Here is a 23,423-nt window from a genome sequence, read left to right on the forward strand (position 1 = left end):
AAAAATAAAAAACTTGGCGTTTAAGCGTATTTCTCGAAACAAGTTTTGCTTGTAGAGTACATGAAGTTTGTATAAAATGATTAAAACCAAAATTTTCACCAAAATTAAATGATAAACGATCAACGACAATACATCTAGCTAATTCTTCCTTATAAGTTTTTTCATTATAACGAAATAAAGGAGGAGAATTTTGATTGGCGTACCCAAAAATTTGTTGTTGCTTGGTGTCCCGCTTGGGTTGGATGTTTCGCTCTAAGATGCTGTTTGAATGTTATATAGCCTTGTCCACCTGTATATTTGTATGTTGCCCCTCAATGTTACAAGTTGCCTCATACTTTTTTGGCCTACATCAAATCTTTCCTTCTTTGTGAAGTGCTCCTATATGTCGGATGTAACCTCCCCGTTCCAACGCATTTGTTGTTGACATTTCTTCCATACCGGTAAGAGGATGAAGAATTTCTTGCGTTGAGACGTGCTCCGCATTGGGAATAATGTTGATATCATCAACATTGAATCCCTAATCTGCAAAATCACGAGGATCATGAGGATAATCGGATTCTCTCATCTTGCTCTTTCCTATGGCACTAGTTTTGCTTCCACTTACCCTTTTTTGAGAGAATTGAGCGGAAAACACATTTAGAAAATCGAGAGAATTGAGCGGAAAGCATATTCAAAAAATTGAGAGAATTGAGCGAATTGAGAGAATTGAGAGGATTGAGCGGATTGAGAGAATTGAGAGAATTTGAGAGAAATTGTGAAAAAAAAATAAAAGATGGAAAGAGGTATTTATAATAGTTAGATAGAATTTATAAATTAAATAAGAAAGAAAAAAGGGGGGGAGATATGACCGTTGCCTTGCAAAGATCACAATTTGAGGAAAGAGCCGTCGACTCTTTCCCCTTTTTTATTTTATTTTTTCTATTGTACCGGCCTGGAACCGCCGGTTCCGGGTCGGTTCAATAAAATGGGGACCCATAGTCGGCCCCTATGGCACGGGCCGGTTCCGATTTGGAACCGGCGGGCCTTGTCAATGGGCCGACTACGGGTTTGACTCGAGCTGGTTCCAAGCCCAAATCGACCCGTGGTACCTCTAATCCTAAGGGAGAGCCGGTGCTACCCGGATCTAGTCACCCTAGCCCAAACCTAGCATGGGTCACTGGCGAGGCCTTGCCCCAACCACCGTCGCCTAGGTCATCGGCCCTTTTAGTGATAGGCAATTATTGCGCCCCACCATCGAGCTTCTCATTCTTTTTTTCTCAAATATTTTTGGGTTCAATTTTATCTTTTATCTTCTAATTTTTTTTAATCTAATTTAGTAACAAAGAAATAAGAGAATTTAAAAAATCTAAAAAATATCAAAATATTTTAAAATTTGTCGACATTAGCGTCAATCACACCATGTAAGACGGTCAGTATCCATTTCGGTGATTTTCGGGCAAAATTGCCAAATTGACTCAATTGATAAAATGTGAAAAGGTTTAGGACTCAATTGAAAAAATTGAAATGTTTATGACTGAATTAACAAAAGTACAACAAATTTAGAATATTTTGGACATTATTCCCCCGGTACTAAATCGATGTAACTCCAAATCTGGATAAGTACTTTCCCTTCACGTAACGTTTGTAATGGATTTGATGGATGTAACTCTATTGAGACCACAATTATAAGTACAGATAATGCTCTGTTCACAGTACTTGGACGTATGTTGAAACGAAAACATCAAAGAGATTGAGAAATGGGGATAGTTTAAAGGTAATGGCTGGCGGTGGTATCCTTTCATTTTTGTGCATAGGGGATTTTAATGACATATGAGGGGTTGGAAGAGAAGAACAGGGGTCAGCTGTTGAAGAAAATCTCTCTCAATCGCAAAGTAATTTCAAAAATTGCCCTCAAACATATCAGGACTAGTCTAGCAATTTCAAAAATTGTTCTCTCGATAAGTATAGCGAGAGTTTCCAAAGTTGACTAGCTCATTTTATCTTAATTCGTATACAGGAATTTATATTTCCATATATAAAGGACGTAGCTCGGAAAGTTATTGTATTATAGATATTCTAGCTAATGTCTTTCTATAAAACATTAGTTACATGTACTTTAAAAACTTGTAAGAAATAATAATAAAGATCATCTTGTCCAGTTTCTTCATGATATCGAAGCCTATTTATTGCTTGCAAAAAAATTGTTCGATTTTTTTCAATGGCAGGTGAATCCTCTACACTAACACTCCTATGATAGTCACTAGCCTCTCTTCAAATAACGTCACCATGCTTGTGTCGATCAATGTGTTGTGCAACTGCCCCTCAAGTTAACATCGATGAATTATCCCTCCTGGTTAGCTCAATTTAATTGTCTTACGCTAGGCTACGACTTAATGGGGTAGCTAGATGGAACCATATTAAGTCCTTCTAACACCATCACTATTGATGCAAAACTACTGCCAATCCATCTTATTCTGAATGGGTACGCCAAGATCACCAATTACTCCATGCTATCATAGCTTCCACTTCAAACTCAATTGTGTCTCTCATTGCTTCCGCCAAAACAGCACACAAAGGCTTGAAACAAATTTTCGCATCTCTTTACCAACAAGACATGTTCGCATGTCATGAGTCTCAAGGAGTGTTTACTCCTCACAAAACGTGACACTTGATCATGAGCTGAGTATTTACAAGCCGTCAAAGGAATTGCTGATGAATTTGCCATTAGTGATGATGATTTAATAATACATGTTCTAAATGGGCTCGGCTCAAAATTCAAGAAAATTTCTATCGCAATCAAAGCATGTGAATCACCCATTTCCTCCGAGGAATTGCATTATAAACTTGTTGATTTCAAGAAACATCTAGAAAGGGAAGAGAGTGAGGTGAATGGACTCTTGTCACTACAAATCTTGCCAAGAGAATTTCTCGGAGGAACAACAACCGTCAGCCCATTTCAAATGAGGCTCAAACTCCTTCCAATCTACTCGACAATCTCATTGGCGAAGAAGTAACAATTATGATCATAACCAGTTCATACAAAAAGCATAAGTCTGGTGCTAACTATGTGAACAAGTAGGCCACTCAGCCAAGCAATGCTATCAGGCTGAGCAATATTCCTCCTCTCCTACTACTCCAAGCAACACAATGTTATCCGACCAAGCCAAGCAAGGATGGCTCATGGACTCCGGATCATCTCATTCATGTCACTTCAAGTTTCTCTCTACATTCTAATTACGAAGGCACAAACAAAATCATTATTGATGATGGCTCATTTGCAAATCACACACAAAGGTCCAACTAAACTTTCCTCCCCCACTATTTCATATTCATTCACGAATGTTTCATGTGTTCCTGATATTAGTAAAAATCTTATATATGTTTCAAAGTTTTATAAGACTAACAAAACATTTGTGGAAATTTTTCCCGATCTTTTTTTGGCGAAGGATCTACGCACGAGGCCGACTCTCACACAAGGCCCGGATGACAATTTGACTTATACACCACCCATCATATGACTTATACACCACCCACCATTATGATCGGTCTCTGTGCATCCTTCGGTGATTAATTTCGAGGTCTTGTTCATCTGTCTCATTAGATCTTAGAGTTTCTTTTAAAAGCGAAGCCAATTCCTTATCTTTCCAAGTCATGTTCTAGATTTTTTGTGCGAGTCGTGTCAATGTAATATGAGTCATAGACTTTCATTTGGTGCTTCTACATTGTCTAGCCGACGACCTCTTGAACTCATTTACAATGTATTTGATATTTGGGCACCCGCTCCAACGAAATCAATAGATGACTTTTGGTGTTATGTTATTTTTGTGGATCACTATGCCAAATATATCTAGCTCTACCCAATCAATAAAAAATCCAATCTTTTCCTTCTATTTCCAGAATTCAAGAAATTGATGGAAAATTACTTTCGAACTCCAATAATATCAGTTCACTCTTATGTTGGTGGAGGATATCGAAAAATGAACATATTTTTCTGGTCTCATAGGATTACACATTTACAAACACCTCGATGCACACCCCCAACATAATGGGATTGATGAGAGTCATCATAGGCATGTTGTTGAAATGAGTCTTATATTGCTTTATCAAGTGTCTCTTCCATCCTTGTTTAGGTCCTATGCTTTCCAAGCCACTGCATTTCTCATAAATCGTCTACCTACATAGTCTTAGGCCTCAAATCTCCTTTTGAGACTCTCTTCTACTCCTGTTCAAATTACTTGAAACTTCAAGTTTTTGGTTGTTTATGTTATCCTTGGCTTAAACCATATAGCAAGCACAAACATGGAAATCAATTGAAACCTTGCATTTTCCTTGGTTATCTCTCATTAAAAGTGCTTACAAGTGTTACGAACCTCAACAAAACAAAGTCTTTGTCTCACGTCATATGGTATTTGATGAATACATTTTTCCTTACTCCAAACATGCTAAACCATCCATCGTACTAGTTCTCAATCCCTATCTCTACAACCTCAGAGTACTTGTGCACCCTCTCATTTTTTTAATGAATAATTCAGCCACCTATTCCAAGAGCAGACAGCTAAGCCATACCATGCACGGTTAAACAATTCTTTCAAGTTCAATGGTTGGAGAAGTTCTAGATCAACGTTTGAATGGCCTCACAGCTTTGGTGTAGAACACTAAGTTAACGTCCCCCCGTGCAGACCCATTATCATCCATCGAGGCTCCATCTATGACTCCAACGAACTTAAATACTTCATTTAGCCCCTCCACCACAATTTCATTATTGCCCACATGTTCACATCCGATGATCAATTGCTCCCAGATAGCATTTACATACCAAATAGATACGTTTAGCCACCGAATATCCTTTACCTCCCTTTCTTGAATGAATGTGTGTTTCCAAGACCTTAAAAGATCCAAAATGGTGCACTGCTCTATCGAGAGGAATTTAATGCAATTCTTCGAAATGGTTCATGGAAACTTGTACCACCTGAGCCTCATCACAATATCATTGGATGCAAGGGGATTTTTCAATTAAAGTGAAACTCGGATGTTAGCATAGCATGGTACAATGCACGAATTGTCGCTAAGGGATTCCACAACTGCCAAAACTTGATTATGATCATACATTTAGTCTAGTTTTTAAACCCGCCACAATACGAGTCACCTTTGTCCGGCCTTATCAAATGGTTGGTCGATTCTACAATTGGATATCAACAATACCTTCTTACATGACATTCTTATGGAAGAAGTATATTTGCAATAACCATCAGGTTTTGTCGATCGGGCACATCCTAATCACATATGTTGATTAAAGAAGACTATTTTCGATCATAAGCATACCCATCACGCATGATATCAAGCATTCAGTTCATTTGACATCTCTTTTGGATTCATTCAATCCAAATCAAATTCCTGGCTCTTTATATACATACATGATGGCATCATTGCTTATTTCTTCATTTATGTAGATGATCCGATCTTAACAGAAAGTGATAGAATTGTTTTACTAAGAGCTCTTACAAGTAAATTTTCATTAAAGGATCGAGGGGATCTACATTACTTTTGGGAGTTGAGGTGATCCGCACAAAGTGTGATTTCTTTATCACACAACACAAATATATAAGGGATATTTTTTATCAATCAATCATGTTAGAAGCCAAGAAGATTACCATCCCAATGGCTACCGTCAACTCTCTCTCTCTCTCTCTCTCATAGGGAACCTCATATAGATGCAACTAAATATAGGAATATCGTTGTTGCTCTTCAATATATTGCATTCACAAGGCCTGACATTACTTTTGTCGTTATCAAACTCTCTCGGTTTATGCATCAATCAACAGAGTACATTGGAGTGCTATTAAACATATTTTATGTTATCTCAAGGGGACCATCAATCTTGGCATGCACTTGTAAAGTAGTCCCTCTTCATCACTTCATGCGTTTTTTTATGCTAACTAGGCAGGCAATCTAGATGATACATAGTTTATATTGGCCAAAATCCTATATTGCATCACTCTCAAAAGCAACAATTTATTGCTCGTTAATCAACCGAAGCCGCATATCACGTTGTTGTTGCGACAACTTTTGAGCTCACATGGATCCAATCTCTCCTACATGAACTTGGAGTATCTTCTTCGACCACACCAACCATATATTACAATAACATTGGCGCCACGTATTTGTGCACTAATCCCCTTTTTCATTCCAAGATGAAGCACATTGCTATTGATTATCACTTTGTTCGCGACATTGTTAACAAAGGTATGAACGAGCGATTGACGTGTTCACTCTTGATCAACTCATGGATGCACTAACAAAGCCTCTTGCACAAAAACGGTTCTTCATGTCCAGTTCAAGATCAGCATTAGCGATGGAACGCCTCTTTTGCAGGGGCGTGTTTGAGAAAATAGCAAAGTAATTCCAAAAATTGCTCTCAATCAAATCAAGACCAGTCAAGCAATTCTTGTGATCTTGGCAAAGTGTAGTGACAGTTTCTAAAGTTGACAAGCTAATTTAATGTTTCTTCTTTTAGAGAATTTTATCTCTCCATGTATAAAGGTTGTAGCTCGGGAAAGTTATTGCATTACAGTAATTTTAACTGATGCCTTTCTATTATTCATTAGCTACCTTGTAATTTAAATACTTGTCAGAAATAACAGTAAAAATCATCTTGTCCAATTTGTTCATCAGTAGCATCCTCAGAGGAGAGAGTGGAGAAGTTTCAAAAGATTGTTTTTGAACATCGGACGTGGGATATGGGCTTTAACGGGCAATGCTTCACCTGGGCCTGCAGAAGAGATGAGAATGGCAGTGTAAGGAAGGGGCTAGATGAAGGATTAGCTACAAGTAGTTGGAAAAACCTTTGGCCCAGCTCCCAGACTTCCAATTTGCATGTTGCTGGCTCAGACCACTGCACCTGCTGTCGGGTACTGCCTCCAGTGATAGTAAGGGGAAGAAGATCATCAGATTTTATGTGGTTGAAAAGTTTCACAAAAGTTACCAAACGCAAGCCTTAGTTAATAATCCACATATTTACCTGCCTCTTTTGTCAATGAAAATGCATCAATTTTTCATTGCCAATATATACTTCCGTTCTGCCTTATTCCAATTAACTACACGGGCCAATAAGGGAAACTGGGCTCCCATTCCCATTCCAGTGGCCTCATTTCTGATTTACAAAACATGTCCTTAAAGAATTCATTTTGGTCAATTAAGGATGTAAGGTTTTAAAAAGCCTCAATCAAGTCTTGAGCTAGCTCACTGTCCATGGAATTCAGACATCGGAAATCCGACATGAATTATTTTAGGATAATGTGAGATAAAATTTCAAACTAGTACTCCCGTGACACATTTATTTCGAAAAAATTTTCATGTCTCAAAATCCTTAAATTGATATATTTGTGACAAATTTATCATCCATTAGCTTTTGTCCAACATCCCCATTAAATTGCTAATGCGAAGACACACGCGGCAAGCGACTTGTCTGATGTGAAAATTCATCGTATATGGATCTTCAAACGAAATCATTGTGGGGAAGTCCGATCTAAAGAAAATGAAATCAAATTGGGAATCGGACAAAACTGTATCCGCTCCTCTCTCTCCCAAATCATTAAAAACATAGGGAAAAAATTAATGGGTTTCAGCGAATTTCCAAAACGTGAGGAAGCTCTTGTTTGGAAGGGAGAGCCGCTGGAGATGGCCACATGGAGATGAGTTGTTGCCTGTGGCCATCAAGAGGGTGCTCAACGGAGATATGGTGAGGGATTGCGAGGCTTCATAGATTCATCGCTAAAGAGCGAGTATTATTTGGATTTCCAGGGCAAAATTTGCCAAGAGATACGCTGCAAACAGTGTGAATGCTCGCCCTGAGATGACCGAAGTTTCATGATTCTTTCCAAGATCTTCTATTCCTCGCAGAAGTGTGATCCAAGAACGAACTTGAAATTCTAAGTTGAGGTCATTTCTAAAAGCCATTTATGCTAAATACCTCTGCGGGATCCACGTGAAACGTGTTGATTGCCACGTATGTTTCCACATCAACAAATTATGACAAAATTGGATGGAAGCTAATGAAAAGTGGATTTATAATGACATGGGTGTACTAGTTTAGATTTTCGTAGCACGAAAATTAATGTAGAATAAATATGGCACGGGTATAACAATTTAGGATTTTTTATGGTATTATTCGAAATATTTTTGTCATTTGCCACATGTGATTTCTGAAGGCAAAGCTCTTTCAACAAGGGACTCGGGATTTCATATTGATAATATCTCTCACGACAAGAAAGAGAGAGAGAGAGAGATGGCCATTGGATGGAACCACCTCTCGACAACGTGCAGTCTTCCTGGGACTCATGGACGGCATGAATCGTCATCGCACCAGCAGCACTTCCTCGCTCCTCCAAGACGCGCCAAACCTCATCGTCCACTAAGACCAAGTGCGGTCCCATCGAACAATGCCCGGCAGCTCATCGAGTCCGGCGCCATCTGCCCCATACTGCCCCGGGAGGCAGCATCTGCCATCATGGACGGCGGCTACGTGATGCTGGACGTCAGGCCGGAGTGGGAGAGGGAGAAGGCCCGTGTGGCTGGGTCACTGCACGTGCCGCTCTTCGTGGAGGACCGGGACAACGGACCCCTGACGCTGCTCAAGAAGTGGGTGCACTTCGGCTACATCGGGCTGTGGACGGGCCAGAACTTCACGACCCTGAACTCCGATTTCATCGAGCAAGTGGAGGGGAAAGTTCCTGATAAGGATGCTAGGATGCTCATAGCATGTGGCGAGGGGCTCAGGTAAGATAACTGATGGGCCCTTCTTGGTCTCGCTTCATTACTTGTTTTTGTGGCTGTGCTTGCCTTCGAATTTTTTCTTATCCCAAGCTTAAATATGTCTGTGCTTTTAACGAACAACGTTAGAAGATACCTATTTGATATGTGGCTGATGGGCGAACTTGGAGTCGAACTTACTACTGGAGGCATTGTAGTTGAAATTATCTCACGACATGAGTTTAGACGGTATACTCTCTTGTTTGCCATTTTGGTAAATACTACTCTTAGATGAAAGTCAGATCCTTGGATGCTGTTGTGTGAAAGAGAGCTGCTTAGAGGACACTGCGTCGGAGGTTGTTGATGATGGCAGATCCTTGGATGCAGCAATATCATCTTATGTCGTTGCTCCACAGATCGATGATGGCGGCGTCGAAGCTGTATGATCATGGCTACCGGAACCTGGGATGGTTGGCTGGAGGATTCAATCGTTCCAAGGACAGCGACTTCCCAGATGTTGAAGGTCACGAGAAGTTGCAGTATGCCACAATCGGAGGCGCGTCCTACTTCTTTCTTCAATTGCTCATTCTCTTGCAAGCTGTAGGGAAAGAATAGCTACTGAAGATGAACTCTCCGTTTGTTCTCGAACATGTAAGCTGTCGCATGTCGGGAACGAATTGAACTCTGCATTTGTTCTCAAACACATGTCTCTGTTACTTCCGCTGAATACTCGGAAAATGAAATGGAGAAAACCACAAATTCATGAGTCCCTCTTGATTATTCTTTTACTGGCAAATGGATCAGCCGCCAAAATGAACTACAAGCCTCTATATGCTGTTACAAATGTCGAAAATGAACGATGTTCGCAAACTGCATTATGAACTCAAGTTAGCTGTTACTCGAGCACGCTAACGCGACATAATGAAGCCCCTAAGCCTTCATTGTTTCGAGTAAATGGAAATACCACTGCTGAGTTATTAGATGTAGAGTTCAACAACTCAAAGCAAAAGACACTACAGAAGCATGAGGAAGGATTTATGGTAAAATTATCATTTGCAAGATGGAGTATCATCTAGCCAAAGTCACAATCTAAAACCTCTTCGTAGATTATGAGTTCAGGCCATGGTGAAGATACAAACCTCTAGCCATCTCCCATGTTTTATTGCAGAAGTCCTCCAAATGCATCTTATAAGATGGAAGGAAAGCGAGGGAGAGGGACAGACAACAACAAATTGGACAAGGGAAAAAATAAACCTACCTTCTTTACTTAGGCAGGACAAGAGAAGTGGAACAAAGGACAAAAAGATATCGAACCACTACTGTCATAACAAAATTCAATCAATCCACAAAAGATTTGACCATAGCCACTTGCAGAGATTGCCTAACAAAATCTAGCACTACCAAAAAAATCACATGCCAGCTTAGCAATGCCCAAGCCACTCGTATTCAAAATGGCTGGTGCAAAAATTGAAGCAGCAGCAGCAGCAGCTCACATTTTGAAGCCTTTCAATAGCTCCATATCTACCAATGAACATCTTAGCAAAACGTGCAATCATGATCACAACTCAGGATAATGAAGAAGATGAAGAAGAAGAGGCGGATCTTGAAACTTCTCAATAGCTCCGAAGGACCAGCTTTCAGGTGAAGTCCTTCAATTCCATCTCTTGTGAGACACACACCTTCCTCAAATCAACAACAATCCATCCACTGTATCAAAATCAGTAGTCGGCTCAGTCCCAACAGAAACAAGGAAGTTTCATTTGACCCATCTAAAACTGCCGAGCTAGGCGGGTTGGTATGGTAAGCACGAGAACCTAATCATCTACGTAATGCTTAGACCAGTTGAACTGATCCAAATTATGAATCTATGTTCATCAACCAAGAGAATCAGATGGTCAGTGGACCGTAGACCATCGTCTTAAGTTAACACTACTCTAACTCATACCATCCATTCTTCAGCACTTATGACAGCCAACTCGTAGATACTTTGGGAGGCTTCAAATGATCCTCAGCACTAAACTCTCACAATGTTATTAATGCGCAAGTCAACAGTTCCAAATTAAATAACTCGTACCAAAGCTAGAGAGAATAGAATACAAGACAAATCACCACACAAAGACCAATGACAGAAAGCAGACAAGTTAAAACAATCCACGAGATTGATGTAATGCAACAATTTCATACATCTTCAATTTCCTAAGTAAATAACAACTTAAAACAGAGAACTTGAGCAGCACTTGACATTCTTGGCCTAATACGAACATCATTATCACCTTGGTACAACATGTCCAGACCCAGATAGACAAGGCAACCACACAAACCTAATAAACAATCCCAAGGAACGCCCATCAAATCACCAAGTATAATAACTCCCATGACAAACCCTCTTAACAATTTACCTTTTTATTCCCCAGAACAGAGTAGCTCTGAGCTAAACACCTTCATATCCCTGACCAATCGTCCCATCAGTCCGACCGGCTAGCGAACCTCTCCACCTTGGTATCCCTCAAATTTAACCCCACCATGGCCTCCCCTAATCCGCAGCTCACCTCAGCCAACATCTCCGGGTCACTGTAATGTGTCACCGCCTGCACGATCGCCCGCGCTCTCTTTGCCGGGTCGCCACTCTTGAACACCCCTGAGCCGACAAACACCCCGTCACAGCCCAGCTGCATCATCAGCGCCGCGTCAGCCGGGGTTGCCACCCCTCCCGCGGCGAACTGCACCACGGGCAGCCTCCCTAGCTGCTTGGTCTGCATGACCAGGTCATAGGGGGCGGCGATCTTCTTGGCGAAGGTGAATACCTCGTCATCATCCATGTTGCGGAGAACCCTGATGTCACCCATCACAGACCGCACGTGGCGGACGGCCTCGACGACGTTGCCAGTGCCAGCCTCGCCCTTGGTACGGATCATGGCGGCACCCTCGCGGATGCGGCGGAGGGCCTCGCCGAGGTTGCGGCAGCCGCACACGAAGGGCACGCGGAAGTTGTGCTTGTTGATGTGGTTGTCCTCGTCGGCGGGAGTGAGGACCTCGCTCTCGTCCACGTAGTCGATGCCGATGGCCTCGAGGATCTGGGCCTCGACGAAATGGCCAATCCGGGCCTTGGCCATGACGGGGATGGTGACGGATTGCTTGATCTCCTTGATGAGCTGGGGGTCGCTCATGCGGGCGACACCGCCCTGGGCGCGGATGTCGGCGGGGACGCGCTCGAGGGCCATGACGGCGCAAGCGCCGGCCTCCTCGGCGACGCGGGCCTGGTCGGGGGTGACAACGTCCATGATGACGCCACCACGGAGCATCTGGGCGAGGCCGACCTTGACGGAGAAGGTCGACTTCTTCGCCTCCGTCAGGGCTCCGTTCCCGTACACCGCCACTACTCCGGTTCCAGCCATTTCACTCGCTGCAGGTGTTGAGAGAGAGAGAGAGGATGAAGAAGATGATGACGAAGGGGGAGGAGGAGAACAGACTACAGAGAGGGTGGCGAGGGATTGAGTTGGAGGGCGGCTTTTGAATGGTTCGAGGAGAGAGGGAGGGAAGAACGGTGTCGCTTCGACGTGCGTGGTGTGATGAGAGCCGTCGGATTTGGGTGAAATGGTGGGATTGGGGGCGAGATGGTAATGGTTGGCTGGTATGGAGCGGCCAAGAAATGTGATCGGACGGTGGCCACGGCTCGGACGAGCGAGCGAGTAAAGCGCATATGGATCTGCTGAGCGGCTTCGAGTCTTTAAAGCGATGCGTTTGGGGCTGACTAGGAAAATAGGGAAAGTGGATCCACTTGGTGTGGCGGCTTACGCTCTAATCGAGTTTATTTGGCTTACAACTATAATCGAGGGCAAGTTAATAATTTTATTGATCCTAAACCAGTATAGTTATGCCTCTAGGCAAGAGATCAACCTCAACAAATTTGGTCTTTTTATGAGACCACTCCATCTTTAGCAGCTTCACAACAGTCTAGCCAACACCTTAAGAGTTCTTGTGATGGGGAAAACAGGAAAATACCTTGGCATTCCAACTGATTTAGGGGATTCAAAAAAATAGATGTTTGCTTGGGTTAATGACAGAATTAATGTATTGAAAGGAAAAGCTAATTTCAAAAGGGGGAAAGGAAACTTTGATCAAAACTATGGTTTAGGCTATTCACAATGTGCCATGTCGATCTTCAAGATCTCACTTTCCATCTACCACTAGTTGAGAGAAACATTGTTGCCTTTTGGTGGAAGGATAGTGAGTCTAAAATAGGACTACACCGGAGAAAATGGGATATCCTAAAACAGAGAAAGGATAACAAGAACCTAGGCTTTAAAGACTTGATGACTTTCAACAAAGCCATGCTTGGTAAGCATGCTTGGAGGATAGCTCAGAATTTTCAACTCATTGTGCATCAGAGTTCTAAAAGGCATTTATTTCTAAAATGTAAGTTTCTGCAAGCAAAAAGAGGAATCATACCATCATGTGGCTGGCAAAGTCTTCCATATGGTAGGGAAACTAACGCAGAATCTGTTAGATGGTTAAATGGCGGTGGAGAGTCGATCAATATCGGAGAGGATTATCGGCTCAAAAGGGGTCTAATTGTCATGCCCCGACCTCGGGTACGCAACAACCATACCAAAACGCCTCACATCATAAAAGGACGACATCCCGGGCACGTCATCAACCCATTCTTTTTATCTTTTATTTAAACACATGTGAAACATTCTACTTTCCTAGACAATAATATAAACAACGGGGATAGAACGGTAGGCAACCCAATTACGACATCGACAAAAGATCATTTTTATTTATATATATTATTAACTCTAGAAAGTATATATACACACAAGCCCTACCTCATGGCCACTTCCTATGACCACACAAAAGATACCGGTTCGGGGTCGGGGTTAACACTACTCCAAGCTACTCTAAAAAGATACCAACCTCCTCGACCTCTACTCGGATCCAGTGAACCGTTACTCCATAGTTAAGGACTTGAAAAATGGTTACAACATCGTGTAAGATATAAAATCTCCGTGAGTCAACGCCTAAGTCCAAATAGGCCGTTGATTCGCTCAGGGTAACCTAAACATGCAAGACAAGTATCGATAACGGATCAATAGCGTGCAACTTTCGCAACACTCTAGCTACCATATGATCATGCACAACCCAACAATCAACCATCAATCCCATGCGATCTTACCCCGCTTTAGTACATGCCTGCACGAGTTTTCAACATGGCATTCAAACCACACACAAACCAAGGTACACAACTAGAACATTCATCCCAATCTCGCATGCACGATGCACTACACGTGTTCTAATTATTAACGACCACTTGGCCACGACACTAGCCGAAGGTTAGCGGTCTTTCGGCATGACCGGGCATCGTCCCGCCCCATCGGGCACGACGACCGATAAGCCATGTGATTCCGAACTCCCGCTAGCATAGACATATTAGGCATCCATCATGTGACCACACGAGTACACCAACAAATCAAGCCGGTTTACATCTTTGCATTTAGTCCAATACACACACGGTCATGCTCAAAACTCGACTTAATGCCATTTTTCATGCTTAAAAATGCATCGGGGATATTCACACATGATCACATGAGTATACCTTATCCATTAGACTTTGCATCCATTAAAGGGTGATTAATCATTAACAAAATATTTATGCACCTAAAGCACACAGCAATCACCAAACAATTGTCCAATAATAATTAATTAATTATTCCATCCATAGTTAATTAAAATAATTATAATTAATTAATCCAATCATAATTAATTAAAGTCTACTTTAATTAATTAACCTAGCTTTAATTAGCTAACTCGCCTTAATTAATTAACCCGACTCCGGTTAATTAACGCATTAATATTCAATCAACTCAACTTCGGGTAAATAAATTGACCACGATTAATTAAACTAACTAGAGTTAAACAGACTAACCATGGTTGGTCATAAAGTAACTAGGGTTAACGAGAAGTAACTACGATTAACGAAAAGTAACTACAGTTAACTAAAAGTAACTATGGTTACTTTAACTAACCATGGTTGACTTAAACTAAGCGTGGTTAACTAACTTAACCATAGTCACTAATCTAACCCAACCACGATAAACTAAACTAATCTATAATTAACACTAATTAATTTATCCCTAAACATAATTAACGTCTTAATTAGATATTAGGAGTTAACTCACTAACTAAATGACGGTCGACGACGACTTGGGCACGGGCGACGGCTCTCGGTCTAGGTAGTTCACGGTGGCTTGGGTCAACGAGCGACACACGGTGGCGGCGGCGGACAGTCGACGACGACGAAAAAAGGAGGAAGATGGTGTTGGTAGTCGTGCAAACAAAATAAGAGAGGAGAAGGAAGAAGGGAGGGTCAGCCGTGGGTGAGGGGAAAGAGGGAAGGGGAGAAGAGAGAGAGAATGAGAGAAATGATGGTGATGTGAGGGGAATGAATGGGGGTGGGGCCCATGGGTTAAATCCCCATTAATGATTTCGTCTTGTTATGCATAATATCCAAGGGCAAAAAGGTAATTTGGTAATTAAGGACATGTTAGTCCTTTGGCACAACCGATTGAGGGCATATTGACAATTTCACAAATAGGGTTTGGTCGGGACTAGGCTTAGGTGCGAAGGGTTTCGACATTACAATGCGACAACTCGCCTACTCGGGCTTGATTTTATTCGACCGATGCCTCGGGATATTCAAACATCCATTCAAAACAAATAAATCAACGTCCAATAATTGTTCCTTAATCCTCAAAAATCCAATATCATTTACCATACAGAAATTCATGGCTAAAATCTATCGAATTCATTTATCTTACGTAAATCAAAATTTCAGAACGTCACAACTCTTTCCTCCTTAAGAAGTTTCGTCCTTGAAACTTGGCCTTTATACTCCCTTCTTATTAAAAGCAAGACCCTCATGGTCATCATCTCATTAAAATAGATGGCCTTACAACTCTTCTGCTGCGCACTTTGATCACTTGTTTTCCTTAATTGCCACATATCGTAATCTTAACCTTATTCTAGGTCATCACCGACCTACGTAACTCATAAATTCAACTGGCATTTTCATCATGCCATCAACTCATGATACTATTACGAACCTTTCATGTTTGTTTCCTCAACTCTTTACTCCACATGCCCGCCTGTGGTTCCGTTGCTTACAATCCTCATACAAATCACACCCCATCACGACATTGTTGGTTCGCTGGCCAACGAGCTCATGTAGGTCTTATTACATTCAAGGCTATCCCGATTATACAGCAAAACCCTCTTCGATTCACATTCAGAGGCACAACCCGACCTTCACCAACACCATAAGACACAGAAGCATCACTTATTCACGGCATCTTGATCCAGTCATCATCTTTCATCTGTCACTCAAGATGCAATACTATGCAATTTCAAAAATATATTTTTTTATTTTTTTCACTATGAGAACCAACTTTAATACAATGTATCTTTTAATAAAGTTTAGACTTAGCCCGATACTAAGACCCACCTTTTTCAACATATGACTTGGTTCATTCCTGCCCTCATCGCCATCCTAAAAGCCTACCAAGAGCTGCACCTTGCCATGGCCACCCTGTCCCGGCGACACTCCCCGCCCTCGTCCGACCCGGTCGTTTCGGGATTTCCCCAAGCCACACATCTACAAAGTTAAGCCCCGCTTGACATGTCCCATACCATGTCTTACGGTTTGTAGGCATCTCGTCTATCTCATCCCATCTTGAATGATGGTTTGTCAAATCTGAAAAAATAATAATATGCTCATGCGTGCACGTTTCTCAAATTTTATTTTAATGTAGTAAACACGTGTAATGCATGATCGTCCTTACTACTCATCACACATCACTCATTTTCATCTTGATCCTTATCTTAACCTGAACTTTGTAACTTCACAAGCGACTATCACACCAAAGATCAATTGCCTATGATTCATCTATATACCTCAAGTTCTAGTCTCTATTTAAGTCACACCCATATGCATTCGATCACACTAGCCCTTAGTCCAAAGCTCCCCGTTCACTTCCTTGTGAACATTATCATCCAGGGGCCTTCAATAACAATTGATAACTAAACTATCAATATACAACACAATTCAAGCCTAAAATCCTTGAGATTCAGCGACACCCGGTGATCCTTAATTTAGGGTTTCAGTCCATCCCGAAATCTTATTGCCCTATCCATAAAGTCTTCAACCATCCTTAGCGCATATTTCGACAGCTCGACGAACTTCGCCTTAGACTAATCCACTAACATTTGATGTTGTCGAAGGCGCAAGAGCTTAGCCATCTTCTGCTCTCGTGCACCATCTAAAAAGTATTTTCCATGAAAGGCTTCGACAAAGGCATCCTACACCGGTGCTGTACCTTCGGGAAAAATCCTTCCGCGCGTGACTTCCCACCACGTGCTAGCGTCACCTTGTAGTTGGTAAACAACCAACATCATTTTATCCTCTTATAAGCATCTCAGCAAGGCAAAGGCCTTCTCCAACTCCCTAATCCACAAGGTTGCAGCCTCTGGATCACCTGTTCCCAAAAAATTTGACGGCTCGAGCTTCAGAAATTGCTCCATCAACTTAAGCATCTATTGTCCTCCATTCCAGTTTCCAACCAATAGGTCTTTAGGCAGAGTGGCAGAAGCAGCAACAGTAGCTCGGTTCCTCACTTACTGCTCGACTATGTCTCCCAAGGCTTTCAACGCCCGTAGAATCTCATCCACTTTGGGATTTTCTTGAGCTGCTCTTCATCTAGGAACCCTCGCATTACCGTTGCTTATCCTACGGGTACCTTACGGGGCTCTGCTCATCCCAAAACAATACGTAATGAGAACTCATGCATACGGCCTTAAAACCGAAGTAACAAACACATGCATAGTATTTTCAATCCTACTAGCTATCCCAAAACCCAATGTTCCTTATCACTCCAAACCATAACCGGATAGATCAAGTTGACTTTGTTTTGATACCAATCTTGGGCGGTGATGTCACGCCCCGATCCCCAGGTACGCAACAATCCTACCAAAACGCCTTAGGTTATGAAAGGATGACGTTCTAGGCACGTCATTGACCCATTCTTTTTATCTTTCATTTAAGAGCATGCGAAACATTCTACTTCCCAGGACAATAATATAAACAATAGGGATAGAACAGTAGGCAACCCAATCATGGCATCGGTAAAAGATTATTTTTATTTATATATATCGTTAACCCCGGGAAGTATATATACACACAAGCCCTACCTCGGTGCCACTTCCTACGACCACACAAATGATATCAGTTCAAGGTCGGGGTTAACACTACTCCAAGCTATTCCAAAAAGAGACCAACGTCCTCGACCTCTACTCGGATCTAGTAAACTGCTACTCCATAGCTACGGACCCGAAAAATGGTTACAATAGTGGGTGAGATATAAAATCTCCGCGAGTCAACACCTAAGTCCAAATAGGGCGTTGATTCGCTCAGGGTAGCCTAAACATGTAGGACAAGTGTCGATAATATATCAATAGTGTGCGACTCTCGCAACGCTCTAGCTACCATATGATTAGTCGCAACCCAACAGTCAACCATCAATCGCATGCAATCTTACCCCGCCTTGACACATGCACTGCACAGTACTCAACATGGCATTCAAACCACACTCAAACTAAGGCACGCAACCAGAACACTTATCACGGTCTCGCATGCACAATGCACCACACGTGTTCTAATTATTAACAACCACTTGGCCACGACACAACTCAAAGGTTGGCGGTCTTCCAGCATGACCGGGCATCATCCCGCCCCATCGGGCACGGCGATCGATAAGCCATGTGATTTCGAACTCCCGCCGACATGGACATGTCAAATATTCATCATGTGACCACACGAGCACACCAGCAAATCAAGCCAATTTATATCTTTGCATTTAGTCCAATGCACAAATAGTCGTGCTCAAAACTCAACTCAATACCATTTTTCATGCTCAAAAATGCCTCGAGATATTGACACACGATCACATGAACATACCTTATCCACCGGATTTAGAATTCATTAAAGGGTGATTAATCATTAACAAAATATTTATGCACCCAAAGCACACAACAATCACCAAACAATCGTCCAATAATAATTAATTAATTATTCCGACCATAGTTAATTAAAATAATTATAATTAATTAATCCAATCATAATTAATTAAGGTCTACTTTAATTAATTAACCCAACTTTAATTAGCTAACTTACCTTAATTAATTAACCCCGACTCCAGTTAATTAGCACATTAATATTCTGTTAACTCGACTTCGGGTAAGTAAACAGACTACGATTAATTAACATAACCACGGTTAAATAGACTAATCATGATTGATGATAAAGTAACTACGGTTAACGAAAAGTAACTACGGTTAACTAAAAGTAACTGCGGTTACTTTAACTAACCAGGGTTGACTTAAACTAACCGTGGTCAACTAACTTAACCACACTCACTAATCTAACCCGACCACGGTTAACTAAACTAATCCATAATTAATGCTAATTAATCTATCCCCTAAATATAATTAACGTCCTAATAAGAAATTAAGGGTTAACTCACTAACTAAACGATGATCGACGATGACTCGGGTGCAGCCTATAGGTGACGGCTCTCGGTCTAAGCAGCACGGGACGGCCAATGACGACGGAAGAAGGAGGAGGATGGTGGTGGTGGGCGCCCAAACAAGATGAGGGAGGAAGAGAAAGAAGGGGGGTTGACCGTGGGTGAGGCGAAAGAGGGAAGGGGAGAGGAGAGAGAGAGAATAGAGAAATGATAGTGATGTGAGGGAAATTAATGGGGATGAGGCCCACGGGTCAAATCCCTATTAATGATTTCGTCTTTTTGTGCATAACATCCAAGGGCAAAAAGGTAATTTGGTAATTAAGGATAGATTAGTCATTTGGCACAACCGATTGAGGGCATATTGGCAATTTCACAACTAGGATTCAGTTAGGACTAGGCTCGGGCGCGAAGGGTCTCGATACTACGACGCGATAGCTCGACTATTTCGGCTTAATTTTCTCCGATTGACGCCTCAGGATAATCCAACATCCATTCAAAACAAATAAATCAACGTCCAATAATTATCCCTTAATCCTAAAAAATCCAATATTATTTACCGGATGGAAATTTATGACTAAAATCTATTGAATTCATTTATCTTACGGACGTCGAAATTTTAGGACATCCCCTAATAATTTTATTTTGTCTATTATATATTTCAACATTGAAATTTCTGTCTTTTTAATTCTACTACAACAACAAAAAGTCCAAACTTAAAATCCTTTATCTTTCCATATACAATTTCCTTAACTTGTGCAATTTTACCAATAATTTCATTTCATTATTTACTGAATCAAAATTTATAAACCAATATTTTTATTTATCTTTCATATGTCAATTTCTTGCATACGCGTGATGCTTGTGCAAGTTCGAAAACTATATATAAATTATGCCGAAGATCTAGGTGGATTCAATTGGGAGCATAACGAATTTATTCAAATACCGATTGATAGTTCATCACATAGTTATGAATACATCAATTTTATGAATTAATTTCAACGTGGATGCTACCTAGCATTCTTCAATAATGAAACCACATTTCATCATGTTAAAAATATATCTCAAAGTTGAAATCATAAATAAATTCATGTGATTCATTGGTGTCCTCACATTCTTCAGTGATTTCGCTAGTAATTTCTTCTTCTCGTGTTAGACTTGAATTACAAAATTCGTTAGTTTCTACATTATTTTGCAACATGTTTTAGGGAAAATTGTCCAAAAAGTTATAAACCTAATGTATTTTTGCCAAATTAGTCTTAAACCTTTTAATTTTACCCAATAAATCCTAAACATTTTCATAGTTTGTCAATGAGTCCACCAGGCTAACTTTGGTCGAAAATCGCTAGCGTGCATACTGACCATTCTACATGGCACATCCATCGGTAACGTTGACATTTGTAAATAATATTTTAATTATATTTTTGAATTTTTTTATAATTCTTTTTTTCTTTTTCTTTTTTTCCTTTCTTCTTCCTTTTGTCGGTGGCCAATGACCAGCCATAGGCGATAGCCGGGAGGACCGGCCTTAGTTGGGTGAGGAGTGGCCTCGTCGGCACTCTCCCTTGCCCGGGCGAGGCCTGGTGAGGTTTAGCCATGCCCAAAAAGTACCTAGACGAGTAGTAGTTGCGGCTAGGAAGAGTGTCGTAGATGCGGTCTAGATCTTGCCTCATTTTTGCTTGGATGTATGCCTCCTTGCTTGGTTTCTCGGTAGATTAGGCTTATTGAGCTTAGGTTCTTGCTCGATCATGTGCCCGGTCCATTGCTTGATCTAGCTCAATTGCTGCTTGCTGCTATGGTGGAGCCTTGGTCACATGTAAAGATGAAAGTGTGGTCACCGCTAATTGATGGCCCCATGCCAGATTTAGGGGCGACCTCATCGGGCCTTGCCCTTGCCCTTGCCCATGCGATGCCCGGCGAGGCCACTGTCGCGACCTAAAAATTGGTTTTTTCGGGTTAACGGATTATTAGGTTAATTAGATTAACTAACCTAATTCAGACTCTCCCAAGTCCTACCGAATCGCAACTTAGGTTCAATTACATGCCAAGATTTTAAATTGGAGCCGCCACTAATCTTTTATGGTAGGTAGATTAGAAACCTAAATAAAGTATTAGGGAGAAAATACTTTATTTCATACGAACCAGAGATTAAATGGATTCGGGGACTTGGTTACATTAACTTTTCGATTAATGCCCTTTCGGTACCCGATTTTCATGAAAAATCCTTAGTTTGATGATTTGAATTAATTTTTTTTTTTGGGTTTTCTTTTATTAAATGCAATGCTAATGCAACCTACCTATATGACATGTGAGATGTAATGACATGGCAAAAATACGTGACATGGCATAACGACGTGGCAAATATGCATGACAAGGAAAATATAATAATGCAAACTAAACTATAATGCTATGCAACGTGGATGGTATTTTTTTTTTTGGTATATTTTTGTGTATTTTCGGATTCATGAAAAAAATAAAGGTAAAAACTACTCTAATGTGAAGTAACATCTAATTTAACTTAAGAAATTGATTTCTCAAAGCCCTAATTTTATTAGACATTATTTTCATGCAAAAAGTGAAAAGAAATGTGATTTAGCTTAAGAAAACGTGACATCTTTTTTGGGATTTTTTAGGAATTTATTTAAACCATGAAAACAATGAAATTTGAACAAAAATAAACAATATTGCCCATAAAACACCTTTAAATCCGAAATTCGATTTGTATTCACAACATCCCCCGAGATTAGGGTTAGCAAGTGAATATATCATAGAATTACCGTCGTCCCTATATACGTAGGGCAAACCTTGAAATTCTATTTAGGAATTAGCGATCCGCTCCTCGAGATCGAGGATTTGATATCTAATTCACACGCACGGGCACGATCGTACTTCGAGATCGAAGTCATATGTTGCCTTTAATGTACGTTTTTCGAGGGACAAGGCACAAATAGGGAGCATGTGTTATGGGCAATATTGCTTACTAAAGTTCAAGCTTTATGACAATAAATGGCAAACAATATGCAGAATATAAACATGCTAAATATAAAAGTAAAAATCAATCAAGGCTACATGAATTTCGAAAATCCATAGGGGATTACCAAAATTTTAAAGGGCATATGGCCCTATCCGCAAAGGATTCACATATCTTTTAAACTTAGAAAATTATCTCTTGAGATTTAAAAAAAAATTTAGATAACTATCCAAACCTAAAAGATATGATCAGAATTTTTAAGGGTTTCAATTCACCACAAGATAATCTTGGACATTCGAAAAGATGTGCACAATATCTTTAAGATGTGATCGGGATTCGGATTATCTTAAATTCAAATCAAATATCCAAAAATATGCTTGTCAATTCAGAATATACTTCGTGTATCATGACATCCCCAAATTATGATCCGGAACCAAATTATATTCAAATCAAATCACATGATATACAAAGATATGCCAATATCCCAAAGTCGAATTCAATGATACTCATGATATCCACAAGATAACTTCCAATTCAGATTTTTTTTGAACTAGGTAATAATCTCATCATATCTGAATATTGCATTCATCTAAACCTTAAATTATGCAGTCAATTTTCAGAATATTTGGGATAAAGATGATACCTAATTCGAACTTGAATCGAAGAAATTGCACACCAAACTTGGATGATTGAACCGATCGACTACGGAATGTTGTGCGCCCAAGGGATTCGATGAAGCGATTTTGCAGCAGCTAACTTGAGCTTGAATCTTGAATTGAGCCTGAAAATGTGCACTTATTCGGCCCCAAACTTGTAGCAATTTAAGGACGAAACAGCAGCAAAGTCAACCCGAACGGCAAAGGGATTGAACACGAATCGGCAGCAGATGCAACCCCGAACAGCAAGTAATCGGGCACCAAACTGCAGCAATAGGTGCAAAACCGCAGCAATAGAGGGAAAACCGCAGCAATAAGTGTGAAAACCGCAGTAATAGCCTTAAAACTACAGGGAAAAACAAGAAAACCGCAAGGAAAGAAGGTGGTCGAAGATTGATGTTTCCTTGTTGCCGGAGGACCCGCCTTTCTTTCTTTCTCTCCGAATATTTTCACGTCAAGTCTGATTTTTTTCTAAACGAGAGAGATCCCCTTGTG

At 40.8% G+C, this 23,423-nt stretch overlaps 2 protein-coding genes across 2 annotated transcripts; one reads left to right on the forward strand and one right to left on the reverse strand.

The window, feature by feature from the left end:
- Positions 1 to 8,220: 8,220 nt before the first annotated feature.
- Positions 8,221 to 9,438, forward strand: LOC115756199 (rhodanese-like domain-containing protein 10). The gene is made up of 2 exons (XM_048282432.1): positions 8,221 to 8,754; positions 9,144 to 9,438. The coding sequence occupies exons 1-2, from the start codon at positions 8,264 to 8,266 to the stop codon at positions 9,340 to 9,342; spliced, it is 690 nt and encodes a 229-aa protein (XP_048138389.1). The 5' UTR covers positions 8,221 to 8,263; the 3' UTR covers positions 9,343 to 9,438.
- Positions 9,439 to 10,868: 1,430 nt separating this feature from the next.
- On the reverse strand, positions 10,869 to 12,432 carry LOC115756200 (probable pyridoxal 5'-phosphate synthase subunit PDX1). The gene has a single exon (XM_030695896.2). The coding sequence runs from the start codon at positions 12,120 to 12,122 to the stop codon at positions 11,193 to 11,195; it is 930 nt and encodes a 309-aa protein (XP_030551756.1). The 5' UTR covers positions 12,123 to 12,432; the 3' UTR covers positions 10,869 to 11,192.
- Positions 12,433 to 23,423: the final 10,991 nt, after the last annotated feature.

Source organism: Rhodamnia argentea, chromosome 7, assembly GCF_020921035.1.
Source record: "Rhodamnia argentea isolate NSW1041297 chromosome 7, ASM2092103v1, whole genome shotgun sequence".
NCBI classification, from domain to species: domain Eukaryota; kingdom Viridiplantae; phylum Streptophyta; class Magnoliopsida; order Myrtales; family Myrtaceae; genus Rhodamnia; species Rhodamnia argentea.

Excerpts from the sequence above, each read along its gene's own strand:
- LOC115756200 (XM_030695896.2), bottom strand. The coding sequence starts at position 12,122 with ATGGCTGGAACCGGAGTAGTGGCGGTGTACGGGAACGGAGCCCTGACG.
- LOC115756199 (XM_048282432.1), top strand. The coding sequence starts at position 8,264 with ATGGCCATTGGATGGAACCACCTCTCGACAACGTGCAGTCTTCCTGGG. Across the intron at positions 8,755-9,143 it reads GCATGTGGCGAGGGGCTCAG|ATCGATGATGGCGGCGTCGA; the intron begins GTAAGATAACTG and ends GTTGCTCCACAG.